This window comes from Semicossyphus pulcher, unplaced genomic scaffold (assembly GCF_022749685.1).
Source record: "Semicossyphus pulcher isolate SPU_LCO1_2020_fin unplaced genomic scaffold, fSemPul1.0.p SCAF_9, whole genome shotgun sequence".
Classification (NCBI taxonomy): domain Eukaryota; kingdom Metazoa; phylum Chordata; class Actinopteri; order Labriformes; family Labridae; genus Semicossyphus; species Semicossyphus pulcher.
The window spans coordinates 17,609,027-17,631,210 of NW_027211770.1; the positions used below are offsets into that span (position 1 = coordinate 17,609,027).

The 22,184-nt window shown below is 41.7% G+C and overlaps 2 protein-coding genes across 2 annotated transcripts; one reads left to right on the forward strand and one right to left on the reverse strand.

Annotated features, from left to right (window-relative positions):
- The first annotated feature begins 401 nt into the window (after positions 1 to 401).
- LOC138583884 (tubulin polymerization-promoting protein) lies at positions 402 to 16,053 on the forward strand. Its single transcript, XM_069655934.1, has 5 exons — positions 402 to 619; positions 7,453 to 7,533; positions 8,191 to 8,526; positions 12,165 to 12,318; positions 12,949 to 16,053. Exons 2-5 carry the CDS (start codon positions 7,520 to 7,522, stop codon positions 13,156 to 13,158), a joined length of 714 nt encoding a protein of 237 aa, XP_069512035.1. The 5' UTR covers positions 402 to 619; positions 7,453 to 7,519; the 3' UTR covers positions 13,159 to 16,053.
- Positions 15,855 to 20,329, reverse strand: cep72 (centrosomal protein 72). The gene is made up of 14 exons (XM_069655933.1): positions 20,215 to 20,329; positions 19,861 to 19,988; positions 19,432 to 19,624; positions 19,241 to 19,349; positions 18,960 to 19,117; positions 18,807 to 18,865; positions 18,674 to 18,716; positions 18,070 to 18,279; positions 17,799 to 17,980; positions 17,580 to 17,673; positions 17,316 to 17,494; positions 17,106 to 17,232; positions 16,907 to 17,018; positions 15,855 to 16,795 (listed from the first exon to the last, which is right to left on the reverse strand). Exons 1-14 carry the CDS (start codon positions 20,288 to 20,290, stop codon positions 16,735 to 16,737), a joined length of 1,731 nt encoding a protein of 576 aa, XP_069512034.1. The 5' UTR covers positions 20,291 to 20,329; the 3' UTR covers positions 15,855 to 16,734.
- Between the last annotated feature and the right edge of the window lie 1,855 nt (positions 20,330 to 22,184).

Genomic DNA, 22,184 nt, shown 5'->3' on the forward strand with positions numbered 1-22,184 from the left:
GAAGGTTGTCTTGGGAAGAAAGGCATGAAATATTTTCTTTTCTTTCGTTTTCCAATGCAGAATGAATCATCTTGTTATAAAAGGAGTCCCTAGAGTCATTTCCCTCTGTCCAACCAAAACACAAAGACTTCCGGTGTTGGAGAAGAGCCATGATGAGGGTTCACTCAGTTTAAAAATATTTTAATTACTGTTGTGAGTGACCATTGGCCTCTCTAATGTGCCTCCTTCCTCTATGACCTCACATTGGTTGTTTATTAATAAAGCTGCTACGATCCCCCACATAAAACCATCCTCGTCCTTTGTTTACATCGTCAATCCCCTCCTCCCAAAGCACCTAAAAAAGATGCTCCGAGCTCAAACTGCTTGTTTATCAGCGCTCCACTGAGCTCCGTGGCACCACCACAGCCCACAACAACAACGAGGCAAGAAGAAAACACGCTCGGGCACAAGGCGGCAGCCAATCAGCGGGCTGGTTTCTCTTCAGCATCTCGGAGGGACTGAAGCATCGAGAACACACAGACCAGAGCTCAGGCAGCGGAGAGGAAAACACTTCAAGACACCGCGACGCGCTGTCATGATTTTGTGAACCTGACTTGGAGGTGGAGGAATACGACACCAGGTGATTAAAACTGAATTCGGCATGATTATTTGATTGGCAGAAGCAGAATGTAGCTTATTTTTTGCTTGTGCATGCTTTTAAAATATCGAAAATGAGGATTTCGATGCAGCCCACACACATTCAGCTGATTCCTGGTTGTGTTTTTTGTTTTGTTTGTACGTCTCTTTCTGCGCGCTTACTTGTGGCAGCATGCATTGCCCCATACATGCGAAAAATATGACAAGCTTATACCTGTAATGCCATTTTCTGCACTGGCATTACATGCATCAGGGTCTGACCATAACAAACCGATCACGTGGACTCTGTGTGAATCTGTGTGAATATATAGTTTATGTAACATGTTTCGCCCAGACACACTTGCAGCTGCAGCCTCTTCCAGTAACACAAACACACGATTTTTTTTCTCTTCTGTTTATCTTTGAGACGCGGGCTCAATGAGAGTCACAGCGAAGGTTCTCCAAAACGCTCCATTATTGGTTAAAGAGGATGATTGACAATGCATTAGGCCTGTGGCTGCAGCCTTCATGCCAAGCTGTTGGGTTACATGTAGGTAGTTACATAATTATGCATGAAAAAAGGATGTATGCTCTCTTTTATTAGCTCCCTGATTCTCTGTGAATCGAACTCTTACGGATATATGATTGAATTTGAATGGATGTAATTTTCAGAATAAGATTTAAAGTCAGTTTTAATACTGGCTATATCAGTAGAAAACAATGCATTATATTGCTTAATGCAGGTAATGCTAGTGTGTGTACTTCCTCTCAGTGAAAGGCTTTGTAGCTGCATATTCTCCCCATAGGTTGGATTATGTATGCATGAGGAGAATACACACTCACTGAGTTTGTCCCAGATTTTTACTGTTCAAGGTTTCATTGCATTGGTTCCAACAGCCTTCGGGTTCTGTCACCAACAATTAACCTCAGAGTGTAAATTACCCTATATTTGTTTGTGATGACTCACACTCCGGTCAGGTCTACCAAATAAAGCAAGCGCTTCCAGGCAAAATGAAGAGAGCATTGTCTCAACTGTGCAAAACCAAAGGGAGAATTATGCGTTTTGTCCTTTACATTAGGGAATAGCTGTGTGTTGAATTTTAGGCGTCTGCATATAAAATAGATGTAACAGACTAGAGATGGCATTTCCCTGTCATTACAAAGACTTTGAAATGACATGACACAACACAGTCTGGCTTCTCACATCTTAAACTGGACTCCTCTCAGAGCTAACGTGCTGCTGGCTACACAGGCCTCCCTCCATCTGAGCCATGTCAGGGACACTGCTGCTGTCTCTGCATCATGTATTCCTCACAAATGTGGGGTTGCATAAGGACCTTCGGGCTTTCTTTACTCTGCCTTATACCTCTATTTGGCTTGCTGCTGCTGCCAACAATAACCGCTGCAGCCTGTTTCAAACATCTTGCTTTTCTGCTGCACGATGCTTGCCAAGATCTTTGACTCACAGAGCAGCTAAAGGGTTTAGGAAGGCGAGGAGGACTGACAGAGACAGCGTGGTGGTGACCTCAGGCCCGTGCTGCAGCGTACTGATGTCAGGCCAGATCTCTTTCTGTCTTTAGGGAGAGAGTGAGAGTGAGGGGACTCCGTCAAAACAGGCACATTGGTAAGGGCTTACATTTAGTGGTGTGTCAGGTGGTCGAATCCCAGAACAGTGTTGAGACCATGTTACAAAAGGGCTGCCATGTATTTGTTATTAATGACGGAACCTTCAAAAAGAACAAACATTAAAAAGTTATTTCCTGAAACAGCAGGGCACTGCATTAACATAATTAAGGAGTGCACTTGTTAGGGACTATTTTCAGCTGAGGAGGAACATTCCTCTGGTGCCCTACAGTATTAAAAGGTAATATTTATCCTTTATTAGATACTGATGGTGATGAAGAGGGGACACACAGAGAACGAGAGAGTGAGTAACAGAGGGGAATTACAGAAATCAAACCAGGGACATTTTTTATTACGTATTGGCAGTTAGAAACCACCATGAACCCTGTTCGGTTCGCCCACCATGAACCCTGTTTGGTTTATGGTGTTAGCACTAACCTCCATTGAGGCCAATAGTGCAGCTGTCAATGATATGCAGCCCTGCAGATGCAACCACAATAGATTTCTGAAAATGGTTCCAAAACTTATGTGAAAATATGGTCGTGTCATCTTCTCAGCTGTGTGTTCATGACCTTCTTCTAAATTACAATTATTTTATATACTTTTCAAAGCAGAAGAACTTGGCTGAATTTTATGATATACAGCTCCTGAAAGAGAGAGAGACCACTGCAAAAATATGTTTTTCTCTGGTTCTTGTCGGTTTGTCTTTCTGTTAAATTACCTTTCGTTTTATTGTATACAACATTTCTCCCTACTTCCAAATCAAATATTCTCAAATAGGTCTTTTATTTGTAAAAAAAAACCATGACGACTGGTTAAGATAACAAAAAGATGCAAAAAAGATGTTTTTCAGACGTCGAATAATGCAAAGAAAACCAGTTCATGTTCAGTTTTAAACAACAGAATACTACTGATTTAACTAAGGAAGAGTCAGTAATCAGCATTTGGTGGAATAACCTCATTTTTAATTACAGCTGTCATGCGTCTCGGCATGCTCTCCACCAGTCTGCCACGTTGCTGTTGGGTGACGTTAGGCCACTCTTTGTTCGATGGCTTGTAAACATCCATCTTCCTCTTGATCACATTCAGCAGGTTTTCAGTGAGGTTCAGATCGAGATTGGGCCGGCTGTGACATGAAGAGAGAGATGCTGGTTTAAGGAGTGGTCTCTTAATGTTTTCCAGAGCTGTAACAGTTGTTACAAAAACTCTTGAGACAGATCCGCTATGCTTCAAACATTGGTGTATCAATGTGGTCAATATTGTTGCTTTTTCTTTGTCTTGTTCTTCCTCGGCCCCGCTCTGCAAGAAGCCACCCACTTATTGTTCATTTGGGCTGAGATTAACCATTATTTTATTCTTGTTCATTACTGTCAATATACTCTAAATGAACCAATCAATATTTTTTCTAATGTATTATAAATTCATTCTCAAAATTAAAGAGCTGGGACCATCAGGTGTAGTTTCAGCTCCATGGCTCAGTTATAGTTTTAGGGGGGAAATGAAGGTTTCTGGTCCAGAGGTGTATTCACTGGTATCAGAAGGCTGGCAGACATGGTGTGTACTGTAGATTGAGGTCAGTCCCGGGCAGAGTGGGGGGCTTCAGAGTGGTAATGATGATGGCTCTGATTGACTGACACCTTCACATTCCAGAGCAGCAGCCTGGAAACGATGCTGATCTAGATAGAAAGCAGATGGGATCTCTGTTTGCCCACGCGCTACGACGGCACGATGGAGGAGAGGAGGCTGCTGTTAAACACTCTCTCTCTCTCTCACACACACATGTCACAACACCTTCTGCCATCATTCTGCGAGTTACCCCATCTGCCAAACAAACAGTAAAACACAAAATTTATTGTTTTTGGTGTTTCAGAGCGCGTGTCGTTGCCTCCTGGCCGATCTCCCCCCGTGGAGAATGAATAGAATGTTCCAGCAGCGGCGGCGTATTGTTGCTATGAATAGACGCAGTTCAAAATGGGTCAATTTATAGTTAAAGCACTCATCTGTGCAGTGTTTGGCCAGAAGGCGAGTGTATGTAAGCATGCTGTCATCCAGTCACAGATTTGTCTCTGGAGATCTGCCCTTAACCAAATGGCTCCTCGTTCTGAATGTGGGGCAGAGAACATGCACGGGACAAAACGGATCTAAAATGAAGCTTGTCTCATTTCTTTACATATAAATAAAACAATATGGCTGAATCGATACTGTACTAAATACTCTCTACTACATACAGTCTATAATGATGGGATGAAATAAGCTGTCAGAGCACTTCACTTCCTTTTATCTGTATGTGTCCTTCTTCAGGCTGTGTTAATGACCTCTCTCTCGTGTATTGAACATGATGTGGTTTGAGGAGGCTCGTTGTGCTGAGGACTCGGCCTCTTGAAACTACTGACTATAAATTGGAGGAGGAGAGTGAAAAGATTCCTTTGTTTCGTGTAGATTTGGCTGCTGTCATTGAAACACAAAGGGAAACAAACAGTCAGTAGCTATTTAAGTTGTGGATCCCCACAATAAAAGCAAAGTTAATGATGGAACCTCAGTGTGGGCGTTACAGGAAGCTACGGCATGAAACAGTCATCAAAAACAGACATGAATTTGGATGATGAGTAAATCGTTTAAGACTTTTAATGGGCAAATGTTCTCAAACGTTCTGTATGACCTTTAACTGAGTATTTTTGGGTATTTAACTGTTGGTCGTAAAAAACATGAAAATTGAAGATATCACCTTGGACGCTGGAAAACTGTGGTGGAGATTTCCTCTGTCACACTGGTGACTCATTTTCTGAGTAGGGTAATAATCTCCCAATTTCATCTTATTTCTTAATGCCATCTGTTTAGATTAAAATGTATTCTTTATAATATTCAATTACATGTAGGGGGTGCAAAGGTTAGCGCTGTAGCCTCACAGTTGGAAGGTTCCTAGTTCCAGTCCTGGTTCGGACTTCGGGGGCCTTTCTGTGTGGAGTTTGCATGTTCTCCCCATGTATGCGTGGGTTACCTCCGGGTTCTCCGGCTTTCTTCCACAGTCCAAAGACATGCTCGTTAGGTCGGGGTGGGACAAAATATCAATACGGCAATATATCATTGTCCTAACTCGATATATTAATTGACAAAATATAAGGCGATTTTGACGTGATGTGATGACATGAATGAGGGTGACGTCAACGGATATTGATTGGCCAAAGAAGTGAATCAGATATTGTGATGTATTATTATATGATTCTCTTGCAATGTATCAATCATTGCAGAACCGCTGTATTGTGATATTATCGTTATCGTGTGCCACATATCGCGAATCGCATCCAGGTTACTTTGCAATTCCCACCCTTATTGTTAGGTTAATTGGTGACTCTAAAATGGCCCGTAGGTGTGAGCGTGAAAGGTTGTCTGTCTCTTTGTGGCAGCCCTGTGATTGACAGGCGATCAGTCCAGGGTGTACCCCGCCTCTAGCCCGATGACAGCTGGGATAGGCTCCTGCCCCACTGCGACCCTGAACAGGATAAGATAATGGATGGATGGAGGACATAGATGTTGCATTAACATGAAAGTGACTTTCAGAAATTATGCTTTGAAGTTTAATTACTTTCGAACACTTTTTTTTATAGCTAAAAGTGCTATTTACTAATTTAATTAAGTATTACATATATTACCCTCTGTACCCACTGTAGACCCGTAACATTTAGTTCCTATTAACATAAACTCTTTGGTGTTGATATCAGATCAGATCAGATTAGAGAACTTTATTATCTCCCTGAGGAGATATTTGTCTTGGGCATTCTGGAGAACACAACTGATGTAACACTACACATGTGTAATCAAACTGAAGCTAACATGCAGAATCACACACATCTGAAAACACAACAACATACACCAATATTATTTATTAGTGCCTGTTCCCCCCGGTAACAGCAGTAAACTTAATATTATTCACTAGTTTGATGATTAATAGTGTCATATGTAAATATATTTAACTTTGTGATATTTATTGTTCACATTATAACACATAGAGGCTTGAACGACCTCTATATCTCTATCTGGGTTGACTTGGCCTCTCCCCCGATGACATATGACTACAAACCCCTGCCATCAATAGTGGTGCTCTGCGATGTCACCATGTGTGTATGTGTGAAGAAATGGGCATGGGTCGGACAGAGGAGCCACCAGTGTTGGACAATAGGTTCCCAGTGTGTGCTGCTGTGAATGCCATTATTCATAGACATTAATAATCTCTTCTTTTTTCCCCCTAAGAACACACATCCCCGGGATAATGGCTTCATGCTTTGTCAATCTTGGAGCTTTTGTACCAATTTAAGGGTCGACTGTACTTAGTAAGGTCACAGTTGTGATTGTTGGTCAGAGGGTCGTGGAAACAAAACCCGTCGCTTCAAGTGGTGTCACTGCGGGTGAGTGAACGCACTTCATTGGTGACGTGAGGGACTTTAAGCTAGAGCAGCAGTTTAGTCCACAGGACTCAGCGTCTCTCTGCTGTTTGCATTTTTTTTTGTTATCTCTCAAACTACTCTAATTGCATCTTTTAGTAAAGAGTTAAAGAGAGCTTGTTGGAGTGTCCTTTGGCCTTTAAGGATGCTGCGCTGAGTATGGGAACAGCTGAAAGGTGAGCAGAGCACCATCACTTGCTTTAAATACATAGCAGGATTACATAATCCTCATAGATATAGCATAGGGGCATGTTTTGTGCTGTTTTGTATGGCGGTAATTTGATTTTCCAGCATCTTATCCAGTGAATGATGACTAACATGAGCCCATCAGATGTGGTTCAAACGTGAAGATAAAACGCTGCTGCTCTGAACACAGAGATGCAAATCAGGGTGATGATGTGCTCGGAGAGGAATCCCTGAACTCAGACTGAATGAAATCATCGTCTTGAGCGAAGAGAAGTGAAGTCGTGTCTCGGCGAATACAACCTTTAAAAGATGTGTCACAGCAAACAATAACACGCAGACGCTGATGTGGAAGGAATTTAGTGTTAATGACGGGCAAGACGACTTGATCTTTTGAAGTTACTCGAGGCTTTCCTTAAATGTAGCTGTGTGTGTTTGCGTGTGAAGTAATGGCGACTGATGAAAGAGTGATTAGGATGAGTGGAATATTGTATGTTTCTGCTTTATATTCTTTTTCCTCTCCACTCTCTGGCACTGTATGTTCACACACGTCCCCTCACAGTATTCACCTCCATTCTCATCTCCTCCACAGCACAAAGAGAAAACTAAAGTCAGCTAATCCGAGCACTGCACAGAAGGAACCAAACTCCTGCACGAGCATGGCAGACCACAAGTAAGTTTTAGAATCCATCACTTCACATTTGGTGTGTTCGTTGGAATATCCGTCTGCTCCCTCGGTTCTTGATTTGTGTGCCTCTGTGTGAATTCCACAGAGATCTATTTATATCTCTCACCTTTGTGCCAGAACATGAAACACATCTGCCCATTCACAGGCAGTGTGAACGCAGAAACACACCTCGCTCTGGACAGTTTAAACTTGCCTGTAACCCACAAGTACTGTACAAAAAAAAAGGGACAGCATAAAAGGCAAATCAAACAAGCTGTGTCTTGACCTGAAGGCATGACACGCTGTTTACTTTCCGCTGAAGGGTTTGTCCATTGCAAATGTTGCAGAACAGGGTTGGTTCAATTGGATTTGTACCAGAGATGCTCTTTTTATAGGGAACAGTGTGGGATTAAATGTCTTTTTTGTTTGGTTCTGTTGAACTTGATCAGCTCCTTTTGCTTTCCCAGTAAATCTTGAATTATTATCGTACGTAACCTGACAAGCCAAAACGTCCCTTTTGTCATTTAACAGACCTCTTTTACTTTGAAAAGTTATGTGGTTGGAGAGAGTGGCTTTACTGTACATTTCCCTTATATTTTTCCTACATGAAACTACCATGTACACCTCACATAAATGAGATACTGATATTTTCGTCCCTCTCAGAGACAACATAGATGACTTCAAAGTCCAGACGGCCAAGCATCCCAACATGGGCTCGGTCTCTCTGCGGCCGCACAGTGACCAGTCAAGAGACCGGACGTCCAAGAGGCTCTCGACCGAGTCTAACGGCACCAGTGATGGAGGTCAGGGCTCGTCCACGCCGGTGGAGGTGACCGCTTTGGAAGAGTCCTTTCGGCGCTTCGCCATCCATGGTGACACTCGCGCTACGGGCAAGGAGATGCACGGCAAGAACTGGTCCAAGCTCTGCAAGGACTGCGCCGTGATTGACGGCAAGAACATCACCCTCACCGACGTGGACATCGTCTTCAGCAAAGTCAAGTAAGACAGGAGCCATGGGCCAAATCTTTGACATTATTTGGGCTGGTTTGATGTAGTCCTCTATGATAAATCTGCAAACATCTGAGCCTGATTAGATCTTGTTACAAACATGCCTCTGCAGGATTGTGTTCTTTTACGACAGCAGCGGTGATGACAACAGGCTTAGTCACCCAGATCAGCATGCCCGAAAGGTCACTTAAGTGCTGCAGACATGGAAGATTTGTGGTTGTAAGAACACAGTGGAGAGGATAACTGCCTCTGAACTGAATCACTGAACAAATGGGATATTTCTATTTTATTTCTTTAGTGTTTAGACAGTTGAATTGTTTGTATACTTATGCAGAAATCTGGTTAAACAGGCACCAACATGGTTGTAAACTCGCTGCAGTGAGAAATGAATTGAATTAATGAAGGTGTCGACTGTTTCTCCACGCTTCATTAGATGAAAGATTCACGTTAGAAACAGCTCTATTATTCTGTTGTCATTTAATTCCATGTTTCCAGGCTGTATTTTGGAAGATGCCTTCGTTTCGCATATTAAGCTCAGCTGAATCTGTCCATCAGAAACAGCCGCCAGAGCAAGGGGCCAAGATGGCTCATCCTGTATCTCCCCAGGCCAGATTGATTCATCCTTTACTGCTTGATTTAAGTGAAGTAGAGTCTAATAATAAGCTGTGACCTCAATATTATTCCACCGAAGAAGAAAAAGTTTTCATCTGTGCAGCTGTGCTTATGTTTAACAAGTAGTGTCTGCAAAGTGTTTGGACTGGTTGTCTGATAAGTGTGTTATAGTTCAGGCCACATACAGTACAGAAAGTTCACGCAGTTACATCCTAGAAGCAAAGAATAAAGCCGGCGCAAGAGCGGGCTGACAATGTGGGCTGGCATGTGTTTTTTTGCACATGGTTATTATGGAGATCTTCATTCACACACAAAGCAGCTTTGAATCTTTTTCTGTCCTGGTTTTGAATGAAGATTGTTCTGCTAGAAAGCACCAGAATAGACGAGTTTGGCTTGAAGCTGCTCATCATCCGGAGAGAGAGAGAGAGAGAGAGAGAGAGAGAGAGGCCACAAAGGATGTCTGCTCGGGAATCTCATATTGATTTAGTGGATTTTCCATCTTCTGCTGGCGTGTAATCACAGTTTAATCTAAGTCACTTTGTGTACACACGTTTATACAGGGGAATCCAAAATGGTTTTTAGTGTTATTTCTCTGTTTGAGACTGTTTATTGCTGTCATTATAACAAGGGTGTTCAGGAAGGATAAAGGATTTAAGAAAGCAGATCCAGGAGCACTTTCTTCCAATTTTACAAACATACGGTGCAGTGGAAACTAAAATTGTGTGTCAAAATGAAAGATGCACAGAAACTATTTGAAATAAAGAACTCTAAAAACTCCAAAAAACATGCAGGAGATACACAGGAAGGCTGTCCCCGATCAAAGGCCAAGCATGTGGCTTCAGATCCTAGGGGCTGACGTATCTGACCAGGTTACTAATGCATGTTTATTTATTAAAGCTTTGCATAGCATTTCTACACCCTGACAGGATCTTTAATATTTTTTATCTGCAGGACATACTGTATGTGTAGAATAAAAAGCAGATGAAAGTATAAGAAGCATATTGTAGTCTACATGTTTTCATGATTGGCACTGACCAAGAAATCGGCCTTAAGAGTGGTGTAAACATCCAAATGTTCCTTCTCATATCTTCTTACATTTAACCTGATAAATAGTTTTTAATGCTTTCCTGGACTTTGAATCTCCCACATCAACACCTTCACAGTTGGCATGGCAATCTGTGTGTTCATGTTTACTGCTGCGAACATTTTTCTTGGCAAGACACAGAGAGGGAACTTAAAGCTGACTGTGACACTAAGGCTTGTTTACATGCTGCTCCGTTGGCGCGCTATATTTAGAAAAGTGTGCAAAAGACATGTTGTAACCACTTTACGGGGGAAAAAAAGAAAGCGTGTTCCCTGTCATGCAAGCTTTTCGGGTGAATCTGTGTAACGTTGTTTACGTTGTGTCCTTTGATGTGTGTCTGGCTTGTCTGAGGCGTACAGGTTTTGATCAGGGTCCAAGTTAGTCCAAGCGTGCATTTTTACTAGCTGTGTAAATGAGGATAGTGTAGAACAATCTGAACAGAGCGTGTTCACTTCACATATAAAACCAGAGGTGCAGACTGGGGGAGGGGCTCGTGTAGTTTCTGACTCCGGGCATGGGTGAGCCGGCGAGGGCTGCCATGCCAGAGATGCGTATATCCACTTTCCCTTTAATCAGCGTCAAAGCTCTTTGCCTGCACACGAAAAATTAAACGTCTTAATGAGCACTGGCTAATCCCAGTATGGCTGAGTGACTCCTTGTTTATTGTGGAGGTCTGTTGCACCACATTGAGTCTCTGCTGTGCTGTCTGTCTGCTCGGAGCCAGAGCAGCGCAGCATAAAGTATGGATGAGGTAGAAATCTGGTGTGGGCTAATTAATCGCTCGCACGGTCTTATGGTGGCTTCATTTTTCCAGGCTTTGGTTGTGTTTCCTCATCGCTGAACATGATCGTAGGCGGGAGCAGTTTTGCATGAACAAAATCAGCCAACCACTGCGTCAGATCCAAATGGATCCTGTTCTGCAGATGGTTGAAGTGATGGGAATAAACAGCAGGTCAGCTGACGAATAAAATGAAGCTCCACTTGCCCTCCAACCTTTGTCTGTGTAAACTAATTATCACAGCTTGCTGTTAATATTCATGGCTTAATCAATGGTATACTTCGGAGACTTTAACGTCTCTGTATGGAGAGATTTGCAGAGAAAACACAGCTATCTTCCTCGGACAGAAACAGCAGCTTTCAGTTCGGTTTCCTCCTGACGATAGACAGCATGGAACAGGCGCACAGGACTGGAGCTCTCAAATGTTCAACACTGAAGGATCGCACAAACAAAAAAAGGGGTCACTGGATGAGTCAAATTAATAATAAACCCAAACATCCCTGTTTGCTGTAGCTTGTTACTATGACAGCAGGTTGCCCGGGGAGACTGCAGGCTTTATAGGCTGTTGTTTAGGTGATTTATCACCACAGCAATGGATGTTTGTGTTTGTGTTACTATGCACTTTTAACGTGGAAGTGAAGCGGGCACTTGGCCAGTTAAACAACTGCAGAAATCTGGGAAGGAGAATGATTGATAATGTGTGCTATGGTACTTTACGGTTAGAACAGTTTGATCTTATATGAGGACACACATAAACATGAAACACCAGGGCTTTGGGTCCTTACTACTGTAGACAGTCAAATATACAGTCTACAGGTGTGTGTGTGTGTGTGTGTGTGTGTGTGTGGTTGCTCAAGTCCTGAGGCACACTGGGACACAAAATCCAAGCAGTGAAAGTTTTCTCATTGTTTATCTTATTGGAATACCATCTCCATGCTGTGTCGCACATCTGCCATGTTGAAGTGATCACACATGGCTCTGTGTAAACCACTGTCCGCTCTCTTTTTGAGCCTTTAAACTCTACTGAGAAGCCGTCAAAAAAAGAGCTGCTGCTAAATAAAACAGTGACACAGTTGAGGAGATGTATTTTTTGAGGGGGGTTTATTCCCTGTGGTGTTATCCCATACTTAAGCCCCTTTTCCTCCTACATTTCAGGAAGAAATCCAGTCGCAACATCACATTTGACGAGTTCAAGGTTGCACTCGGGGAGCTGGCCAGGAAGAAATACAAAGAGAAGACCGGAGAGGAGGCTGAGGCCGAGGTCTTCAAGCTGATCGAGGGGAAGACGCCTGTCATTGCAGGAGTCACAGTAAGACTCAAAGCTTAAAATATGTGTGGCGGCCATATTTCCCTAATGCCAAGCTAAGGGTTAGAAGCACAAATTCTAGTATACTGTTGTACTGCTGTGTGATACAATACAGGTTATCCAACAATTAATATTTATCCATTTAAATTAATGAGCAACTGAAAAGACAATAAAAAGTGTTCAAGTCAAGTCATGTCAATCAAGTTTTTACCATTAGAAAACAGCTAAGGTTAGCATTCAGCCGCTGACTAGCTAAAATTACGTTAGCAAGGAATTTCAGCATTTCAAAATGTATCATGTAACACTACCAACAATAATATTAGCTTTCAGCTGCGTCCTAGCTAACGGTAATATTAGCTAGTAAGGGGCTGAATGCTAACGTTAGCCGTTCTCTGCCTAGCTAATTTGTTATGTTGTTTTAGCTTGAAATATTGTCGATTTCCCTCCAGATTTTTACTGTTTGTCTTTATAGTTGTGTTAAACATTATTTGACAAACCCAAAATTTACACACCACTAACGACATGAAACACAGCAGTGTGACATTAGTGTCTCAGCTTTGTGTTTCCTACCCTGAGTGTGACATCAGGGGAAAATGGCCGCTGTGTGAATATGTTTTTAAAACTTCTTCACAGAGAGCCGTGGCCTCCCCGACTGTGAGTCGTCTCACGGACACCAGCAAGTTTACAGGGTCGCACAAGGAGCGCTTCGACCCCACCGGACGCGGGAAGGGTAAGGCAGGACGAGAAGACATAGTGGATACTTCAGGATACGTCTCGGGTTACAAACATCGAGGGTCATACGAAAAGAAAGTGAATAAACCTACCGAGGGCAAACCCATGTGAGGGCCAAGGATGAGGAATAAACATTTGTTCAACTACTAGGATAATTTTCTATTAAGAGTCCTCAAAGAAAGCACAAAAGAATAGGTTTTCATATATTTTCCCACCCATCTATTCTGTATGTGTGTGTGTGTGTGTGTGTGTGTGTGTCTGAGAGAGAGTTTTTTGAGTTCCTCTCTTTGTGAAGTGTGAGAACTGGAAAACTGTTTACATCTATTTTTACAAAGTCATCACCAGCTGGTACATTCCTGTCTGATTGCAAGTTACTGCCAAACACTGAAGAGAACAAACGAGAGAAACTGCTATGCTATGAATAATGAAGCTTTGTTGTTATGATAGGGCCTTATAATATTTATTGAGCACAATTGAAACAACATGCCAGGAAAGACACAAGTGGCACAACGGTTTGATGAATTAACAACATTGCACTATTTCATGGAAATGTTTCTATTCCCGTATTTAGCTCAAGGGATGCGTTTTTTATTTGTTTTTTAATGATAATTGGCACACTTTTGATGATTTCTTTTGAAAACTTAAACTCCATCTTCAGTGTCATTTGTTAGTCTGCCATCCCCACTTGATTAGACTTTCTAACATCTGCTGTTCATTTTAATTATTTGTTAATAATAATTTGCCTTCAGCTCACACCAAGAAAAATATATAAAGTGTTTTGTCAGAATACAATGTAGTTCCCTGTAAGACTGAACATGTTTGACCTCTGCCATATCATCTTTGGCCAAATCCCAATCTCCACACTCGCTGACTTTTGCGTTCCTGGTAAGTGTTTGAGTGCTTGGTGAACTGTCAAATCACAAAGTGGGTGAGGGCTCTGATGCGGACTTTTCAGCGCAAAATTGCAGACTTTCTGTGAGTCCGCATATCGGGGGATTTTCCTTTGGTAGTTACATATACAAACGGGATGCTGATGAACAAACACTCTTATATTGAAGTAGGCTAGTATTCAATAAAGTTCGAACAAAAAAAACTAAATGTGAACAAAGCAAGCATGGACGTGACCGCAAAAATGTATCTGTAAATGACAACATGTAGTTAATCGATTTTGTCATTATTTATATTATGTTTGTTGAGATGTTTGTGTTTTTTTAGTAAAATATTGGCAAAGGATTAAAAATAATTCCTTTCTGACTTTTGATAGTTTGCTAAAATATGTAAACACTGTAATGCAAGACACACAATTACATGCTGGAGGTCGGCTTTTTTTCTAACAATTTAATGGCATCTTGTTTCCAGACAACGTGTGATGCCATGGTAGTGTGTCCCAGTCCTTATTTTTAAACTGGTCTTAAAGCTCCTGAGAGGAACTTTCGGTTTGTGTAGATTTTGGCACCCCCTGTGGACAAAGCCGTACCTCTCATCTCTTTGCTGAAGTGGTGGTTTTTAACAAAAAATCTCATCCTGCTTTCTTTAACAGTCATATGTATCTCTCACTTTAAATCTTTGCCCTGGAAAATGTAAACAAAGGCAGCATGCAGTTAATCGCTTCGTCTGACACCTACCCCCCGCCGGCAGTTTCGGTCTTTAAATTACTATATAGAAATAATCAATCTTGTCGCTGATGGTCTGGTTTGCTTTTGTTGGTCATATAGAGTCATTAGAATTAATTTCAGTCTGTTTCATAACCAGTGAAAAAACTCCTCACAGGAGCTTTAAACCCTCGCGAACTCAAGCACTCAAGCACTGCACGCCTGACGTCATTAAAGTCTGCGAGGGTTCAGGTTTTACGGTGGAGATTGGGATCGGGCCTCTCTTTTGTGAATATGTAAAACATAACTCCTTCCATGTAAACCTTTTAAATCGGTCTGCTTGTAACAGTAAAAAAACAAAAAAACAAAAAAAAACAACAGGACTTTCCCATTTTCTCTAACGCTGTCATTGTTTATTTCCTTTTGCTAACACACATTTCAAATTACAAATTGGTGAATGCAGCTGAAGAAGGAAGCTCTAACCGCGGCAGACGAGCTCAGTTGTACAAGATTGTATTTTTAACATTTTACTTATGCTATTTCCTCATCAGATTTCTATACAGTAGTTCTAATATATTTGTGGTAAGATTGTGTATATTCTAAAAAGTGATAGCCACACGGCTTAATTTATGACACTGGCTTTGTTTTCTTCCTGTATTGCTGTACTTTGTGCATGTTATGTATATTGCATTTGATTCAGAAGCATATAGACGACAGTAGGAGTTTGTCATATCTTATCTGAACTGCTGTGCCTGCTGTGAGGACAGACTACTGGACAGACTTAAATATTGTCTTGCAAAAAAAAAAATATATCAAAATTGTTATTGATCAAATCTTGTATTGCTTGAATTCAATGTGTATCAACCTGTACATGTACAAAGTCAGCCATGCTCCAGCGTTATTATCTTGTCTGTTGCTAAAGATTTGTGATGTCATCAAAGGCACAAATACAACTGAAAACAAAAGCAGGGTTTTACTGTTGTATCCTTAAATACGATGTGAGAAAAAGGGAACATTTGCAAACAAGTCGAATACTTTTGTATAATATTTTTCCAACATTGTGACAGTGTTTTGTCACGCACTACCTGTAGCCTCTGCTGATGAAGAATCATGCATCAAGTGAAAAACTAGCAGCTATCATTGTGTTGGTCTTAGTTTGCTGCAGTAGCTCGAGTATGATCTGTTTTCTGTGCTTAATGCCAAATACTGTGCACCTTTCATGTGGAGGAACAATATCGTCTTATTTTTTCAAATAACTTTTTATGTAACATTGTGCCCCAGTGCATGCAGTGTGTTTCTGTTCTTGTTCTTTAGGCCTCTTAATGTGTGTTCAAGATTTGTAGTGCATTATTGAAAATAAAAAAACACATCCGAGAGCCTCTGCTGAGTAGGTTACAGGGTGTCAGTCAAAATACATTGTTTTATATTCTTATGGTCACACTGGGAAAGTCTGCACCAGTAGCACCAACCAGCGACCTGCAACAGCCACCATACAATAAAAAGCGACGTTCAGTTCACGGAGCAGCATCCACGCTCTAACCTGCTTTGCCGGGTCTTGCATTAGTGTCTGTGAGAGGAAAGTGTGCAGCTCTCCAGCCCTAAGGCTGAGGTATAAATAAAGTCACTGTGCAGCTGGAGTTTACATGCATTCATTCCACTACAGCGTACAAAGCAGATGGAGACACAAGTGACCTAAAAAAAAAAATGGGTGAAACAGCAAGGAGACACAATCCTTCCACTAATCCAGGAAATACACTATAACTTCTCTCCTTGATAATCAATTTAAATAACAGCCCTTTGACTCTCTTATACACAAACTCTTGAATGAATTGCTTTCCCCTGTTAATGTTTACATTAAGCAAAGCCTGTACATACTTTTTCAACATAATATACACTATACTATAAACACACAAGAGCTAGGAACTTATACTCATATAAATTAATTGTACACTGCAGTGACATAAATTAAGAATGAATTAAAAACAGTCTGTAGCTGCGGGGCATCGTGCAGCGAATGCAATGCTAATGTGACTCTCGCCAGAGTCCCGCTTTGATATTTTCCTCCTGGTGCGCATCTCTTCATTCAAATCCTCCTTTAAAGTTCCCCACTTTCCTTCAGCTCAGCTTGCAGACATTCATTAGTAGCCACCAGGGACCTGCAGCGCGAACACAGACACAAATCACAAACAAAAAGCATCGCTACAGTAGGTGTGAGATCATCATCATTGTTGGTGACAGTGACAACACCTATGGCCGCATCTTCTCACCTGTGGCTTTCCTGCAGCATATCTGACAATTCCTTGACTTTTTCCGCCTCCTGCACTTTCTCCCTCAACCCCTCGATCTCTTTCCGCAGCTCCTCCACTTCCGTCTGAGCCTCTGAGGATGTGCAAGAACAAAGAGGGAGAGTATGTGAGGAAAACATCAAAATGTTCACTCATGTCTCCCAATGGTATTTACACACACCTTTAATCTGAGTCATAGGTGAACTTTTCATCATTGACTTGAGGTACTGTCGCTCTAACTTGATGAGCTGTTTCTGCAGAGCGACATTCTCCTCCAAGACGATCCTCAGCTGCTCATTCAGTTTGCCCTGCGTCAGTCAGAGTAAAGACAGTAAATACAGCGTGCTTATCAAACCCCCCAAGAGCACAACATTGTTTTTAATCCACTCACAACTGCACTGCGAGCCTCCTCCAGCTGAGCAGAGAGGTGACGGACTTCGGTGTTGTGCTCTTCCTCTCGCGCGGCCGCTTGAAAGCTCAGCGCATCAGCTTCCCGTCTTAAGGTCCTGACCTCCGCCTCCCGGCTGGAAATATCGTTTTCCATCAGAGAGAGGATCTGTACAGCCTGAGCTACAGCCAAAAATAGAAATGATGAGAAGAAATTGTTATCTCAGGCTCCCGGAATCAGATATCACATTCCCCAAACAGAACTCACACAGGAAGTTGTTGTTATGATGCAGCGACCTCTCTCCCATCCAGTGTTTGTCCACGAGATTGAGAAGCATCTCCAGGGGTTTCCTGTAGCTACCCTGGGAGGTGAATTCAAGAAGAAGTATGAGAAAGGAAACATCCTCAAATTTGTTTTTTACAAATAGTTAAAACAAACATTTAAAGAGCCAGTGTGTGAAATATGGAGAGTAAATGAAGATCAGACCTTTTTTTTCTTCTCCGTGTGCTGCGGCAGGCTGGAGCTCCCTTCTGTCTTGTTGAAGCTGGAGTAAGTCAGTCGAGGAGGATGTAAGATGGGGTTGGAGGGGTCAGACAGATTCAAACCAGGTCGGCGTGGACTCGGAGGCCGGACGTTAATAAATGAAGAACTATGGCAGCGACTTTGATCTGGAAAAACATTAAAAACACAACTTCAACATCCTGCCAAGCAAATGGAATGTGGTATTTGTTTATCTGTATAACAAACACGGACATACAGCTCTCACCAGGGTTTGGGGTATAATGTCCCCTGGCTACATGTCTGGTCTGTTTCGGGAGGTCCTTTTGCTTTTGTTTTCCAGGCACTGGTCTGGATATCTCTACATACGGGCCGAAGGACACCTTTGGTCTTTCAGTGACTTTTATTGAGGTAGAGCTTTTTTTATGAGGCCGTTCTTTCACGTGTGGCACTTTGGACTCCACGGTATCTGGTTAATAACAAATGACATCATAAAACAGTGTTATTAAAGGACCTTTGATGGACTCTATTGTGTTTGTGATTAAAAATACAGAATACAGAAAAATGGCAGTCTGGCTCCACCTAGTGGTGGTTTGACATATTGTCAGGAACTAAAAAGACAACAGTAACTAGTGTTTCTTATTTTTAGAGAAAGTATTTTAACCTGTATTAACATAGCTTAGATTAACTAGTCTTAGCATTTTTAATAAACTACTCATAAATCGCACATTAAATTGGGACTAAAGAATAAAAAAATGACAATTGAACCACACAGTCTCCTTTCCATTATCTGTATCATCCTTTTAAACCCTGAACATAAACAGGAATAACTCTCTATCTCTAGATGACTCAGTAAAAGTTACCGTATTTTGTGGGAGGATACCTGAGGATGGATTTAGCCGTTTCCTAAAAACACAAGTGCACACACAGTATATGAGTATATATGACCATTTAATTCTACTGCTGGTTATTGTTTGACAAACACGTTTATATCACCTGTATTGGAGTAGAACTTCTCAGTTCTGTAAAATCTTGTGATTCCTCCCCTTTGGGTTCTGACAAAAAAAATAAGTTTAAAATCAATCAGGAGTCTTAAAACAATGTTTAATTTTAACTGGTTTGGTTTTGATTTGAGAATTATATTCTTACCTTTCACCTCCCTGTGACCTGAGTCAGAGACGTACAGAGTTTCACTTTGACCTCTCCGATCCTTCTCGACAAAATTCAACACAATATCATCCGTGTCAGTCGCGAGAGAGAGCCTTTTAGTTAAGCGGTCGACTAAAGCCAGTCTCTGATCAATGCTTCTGAAAGACACAAGCAGGACAGCAAAGATAACAATAATTTTGGTGTGTTTGCAGGGTTCTCAAGATCATGGGGGAAACACAAGGACTCATTCAAGTTAAGGATCTGACGATCAATAAGTGTACCTTTGCTCAGCAGCTTGATTTAAAGCAGAGCTCTTCTGCTGAGGTAGGAGATCAGAGGAGAACTGCATTATTGCAGCTTTGCGCTCTGTGTCTCTGACTGAACAGCTATCTAGAAAGCAAAGGACACTCAATGGTTAGTCCTAAAACAGACCTGATATAGTCATAATAAATTCGACATGGTTGTATCTTACCTAGTTTGCGCAGTTTGGGCATGGCATGCACCAGATAAGGGCGGTAGTGTGGGTAACGTTTTGTTAGAGGGTTGAGCCTGAGGTCCAGCTCTCTCAAAGCTGGCAGCTTAAATAGCACGCCCACCTCTTCAAGCGAGGGTATGCAGTTAAAGTACAGGATCAGCCTCTCCAGGACCTTCAGATGTTGCACGCCCTTAGGAGGACACAATACAGTTAAAGGGGGTCAAGCAACAGTTACTATAAGAGACGTTCATGTCCACCTGCAACACCTCCAACACAAGTTTTAAGAGTCATGAATTGGAGTGATAACTGAACCTAACTGTACATAATTAAACTTTAACACAGTTGAACCTTTATAAGTTTTAATATAGTTTTAAAACACCTACACAGCCACGCAGCTTAAATAAGTGATGGAGAGTTTAAACGTACCTCAATGGAGACCAGCGCGTTGCAGGAGAGATCCAGAGACTTCAGACGGACAAAGTTATTCAAAGCGTTTCCCAGATGTCTGATTTTCTCCTCATACGTCCCCGGGAGGCTCAATGAGCGGACATCACCTGTATAACAAGTAGAACATATGTATTGATATGACTATACTGAATCTAAATGTGCAGCTGATGACAGTTTTTGCTTGTGGCCATGTTAGCTGTCGTTAGCTTTGCCAACGATGCTTAGGCTCAGGAAAGTTATCTTAACATAACAAAAGCTATACCCAACGGCTTATCCCTAATTTTAGCTGGTATTCACTGCTTTTAAAGTTTGTTTAGCTTAAGATAATATTACCGAGACAGGGGTGTTTTAATTTTAACCTTTCCCGTATCCATTGCTCTGTTAATGTTGTCAAACACTCCGCGGCCATACTTTTCGAACCTAAGGTGCCTTCAGGTACTGTCGGAAAAGTCACAATTCAGACAGAAAATCTGCACCGTCTGATACAAGCATAGACTGCCCTGATGACAACCCATACGAACAATAGCTGTAGTTGGCTATGGATTATATAAAAAATATGGGCCATACAATTTTAATATGTGCTGACAGTACATATTAGAGTACTGACGGCTTTGACAGCGATTTCAAATTTTTAACGTAATACATGTATTTAAAATTCTATTTGTAGAGGACTGTCTCATACAACATCAAGTAATATCGTCTGTATAATTATATACAGCATAAATGATTACTTCTTTAGCTAACATTGATCATCCCTTTCCTTCAGTGGTGTATCTTGTGCTTTTTAACCGCTGCAGTATTAGACATTACGAGCAACAATGAAAGCATCTCTTAGGGTCATGCGCATCGCCCATATCCGGACTTGTCATGTGTCCAAACAAACGTGCCAGTGTTGGTACGTGAAGTTACTTCCCCTCTCCACCGACTTCACTAAATATTGGCCAACATTCAGATACACACTTCTGTTGTAGCAGTTTACTTCACTAGCAACGGTTGCGTTGCCAACACCGTGGATGTTCAATGGCGTCGTGTGAGTGGATAACATCCTGTCCCAACATCGTTTTGTCTGCCACAGCACTGTTCTCTTCTTACAGACTCTTTAAGGTAGGTGTTATTTACTGTAGTGCCAGTAAAATGAGCATTTGTTTATAGGTTTAATAACTTAAACTTTAAGGACAGATACCAGAAAAATATTAGTTACAGCAGTATTACTTTGTTAGCTACTTTAATGCTTAGTTTAAGTTTTGTAATAATGTATTTAGTTTTTGTGAGAAAAATGCCTTATACGTAGTGAATATTATGAATGTTTTCGGAATACCCAACAGCTGAATTTTCCAGTTGGAAACCAGATAATGATTAAATGCACATATTCAATTTCTCACTGATTAACTTTTTTAAAGCCCCTGCATTCACATGTCTGTGCAGGATCACAGGGCTCCATCAGTTGGCCTCTTCCTGCTGGGACTCTCTGCAGCACTTTGCACCTCACACCCCTCCAGCTCATACCTCACCTCTATCCAAAGAGAAGCAGAGTGGGCCAGCGAGGTTCTGGCTCCAGCGCTGGTCTCCTTCGACTTCCTGTGGCTCAGTGAAGACCACAACACGGCACATATTCTCCTGTGTGGCTCCTGCATGCTGCTGGGACTGTGTGACCGGCTCTCAGCAGATGCTCTCACGGTGATGACACGCTGCCTGGGCCTGTCTTCCTTGTCCTGCTGCCTCACTGTGTGTATGTTTGCCGGTAATGCTTTAGGGGCCCTGGGCGGTGTGGCCCTCAGTCTCCCACTGCTTGTGGCTCCGACGGTCGGAACAAGTTATTTTGCTCCTCTCATGTCTTCAGCTGCTACTGAGAGACTTGTGAAGTGGCTTTTAAAAGGTTCCATGTCTTTTGGCTGTTGGGCCTCGACACGGGCCCTCGGAGTGTTTCTGTTGGATGTGACTGAACGATGTAACATAGACATTCAGTAGACATCTGTGTATATTTAAAGACTGTCATGTGGTATTAAGTCCTATGCAAAACCTAATGTGCCTTACTTAAACGCATTTTCGGGGAATATTTAAGTGGGCTTGAGCTAACTTTATTCCTCTAATAGCAAGTTCTGTTATGACTTTACCATAATGAGCTCATAATGCAACAGAACAGACAAGATGACATTAAACAACATAGAAAAAGCATCATATACAAAACACTAAAGTACCATTTAATGTGAGTTAGTGATAAAGCTAAGAGTTATTAACCAGTTAGTCATTTAACAGACAATAAAATAGGGAGAATGTTATTAATCAAGCATTATTTTTATACA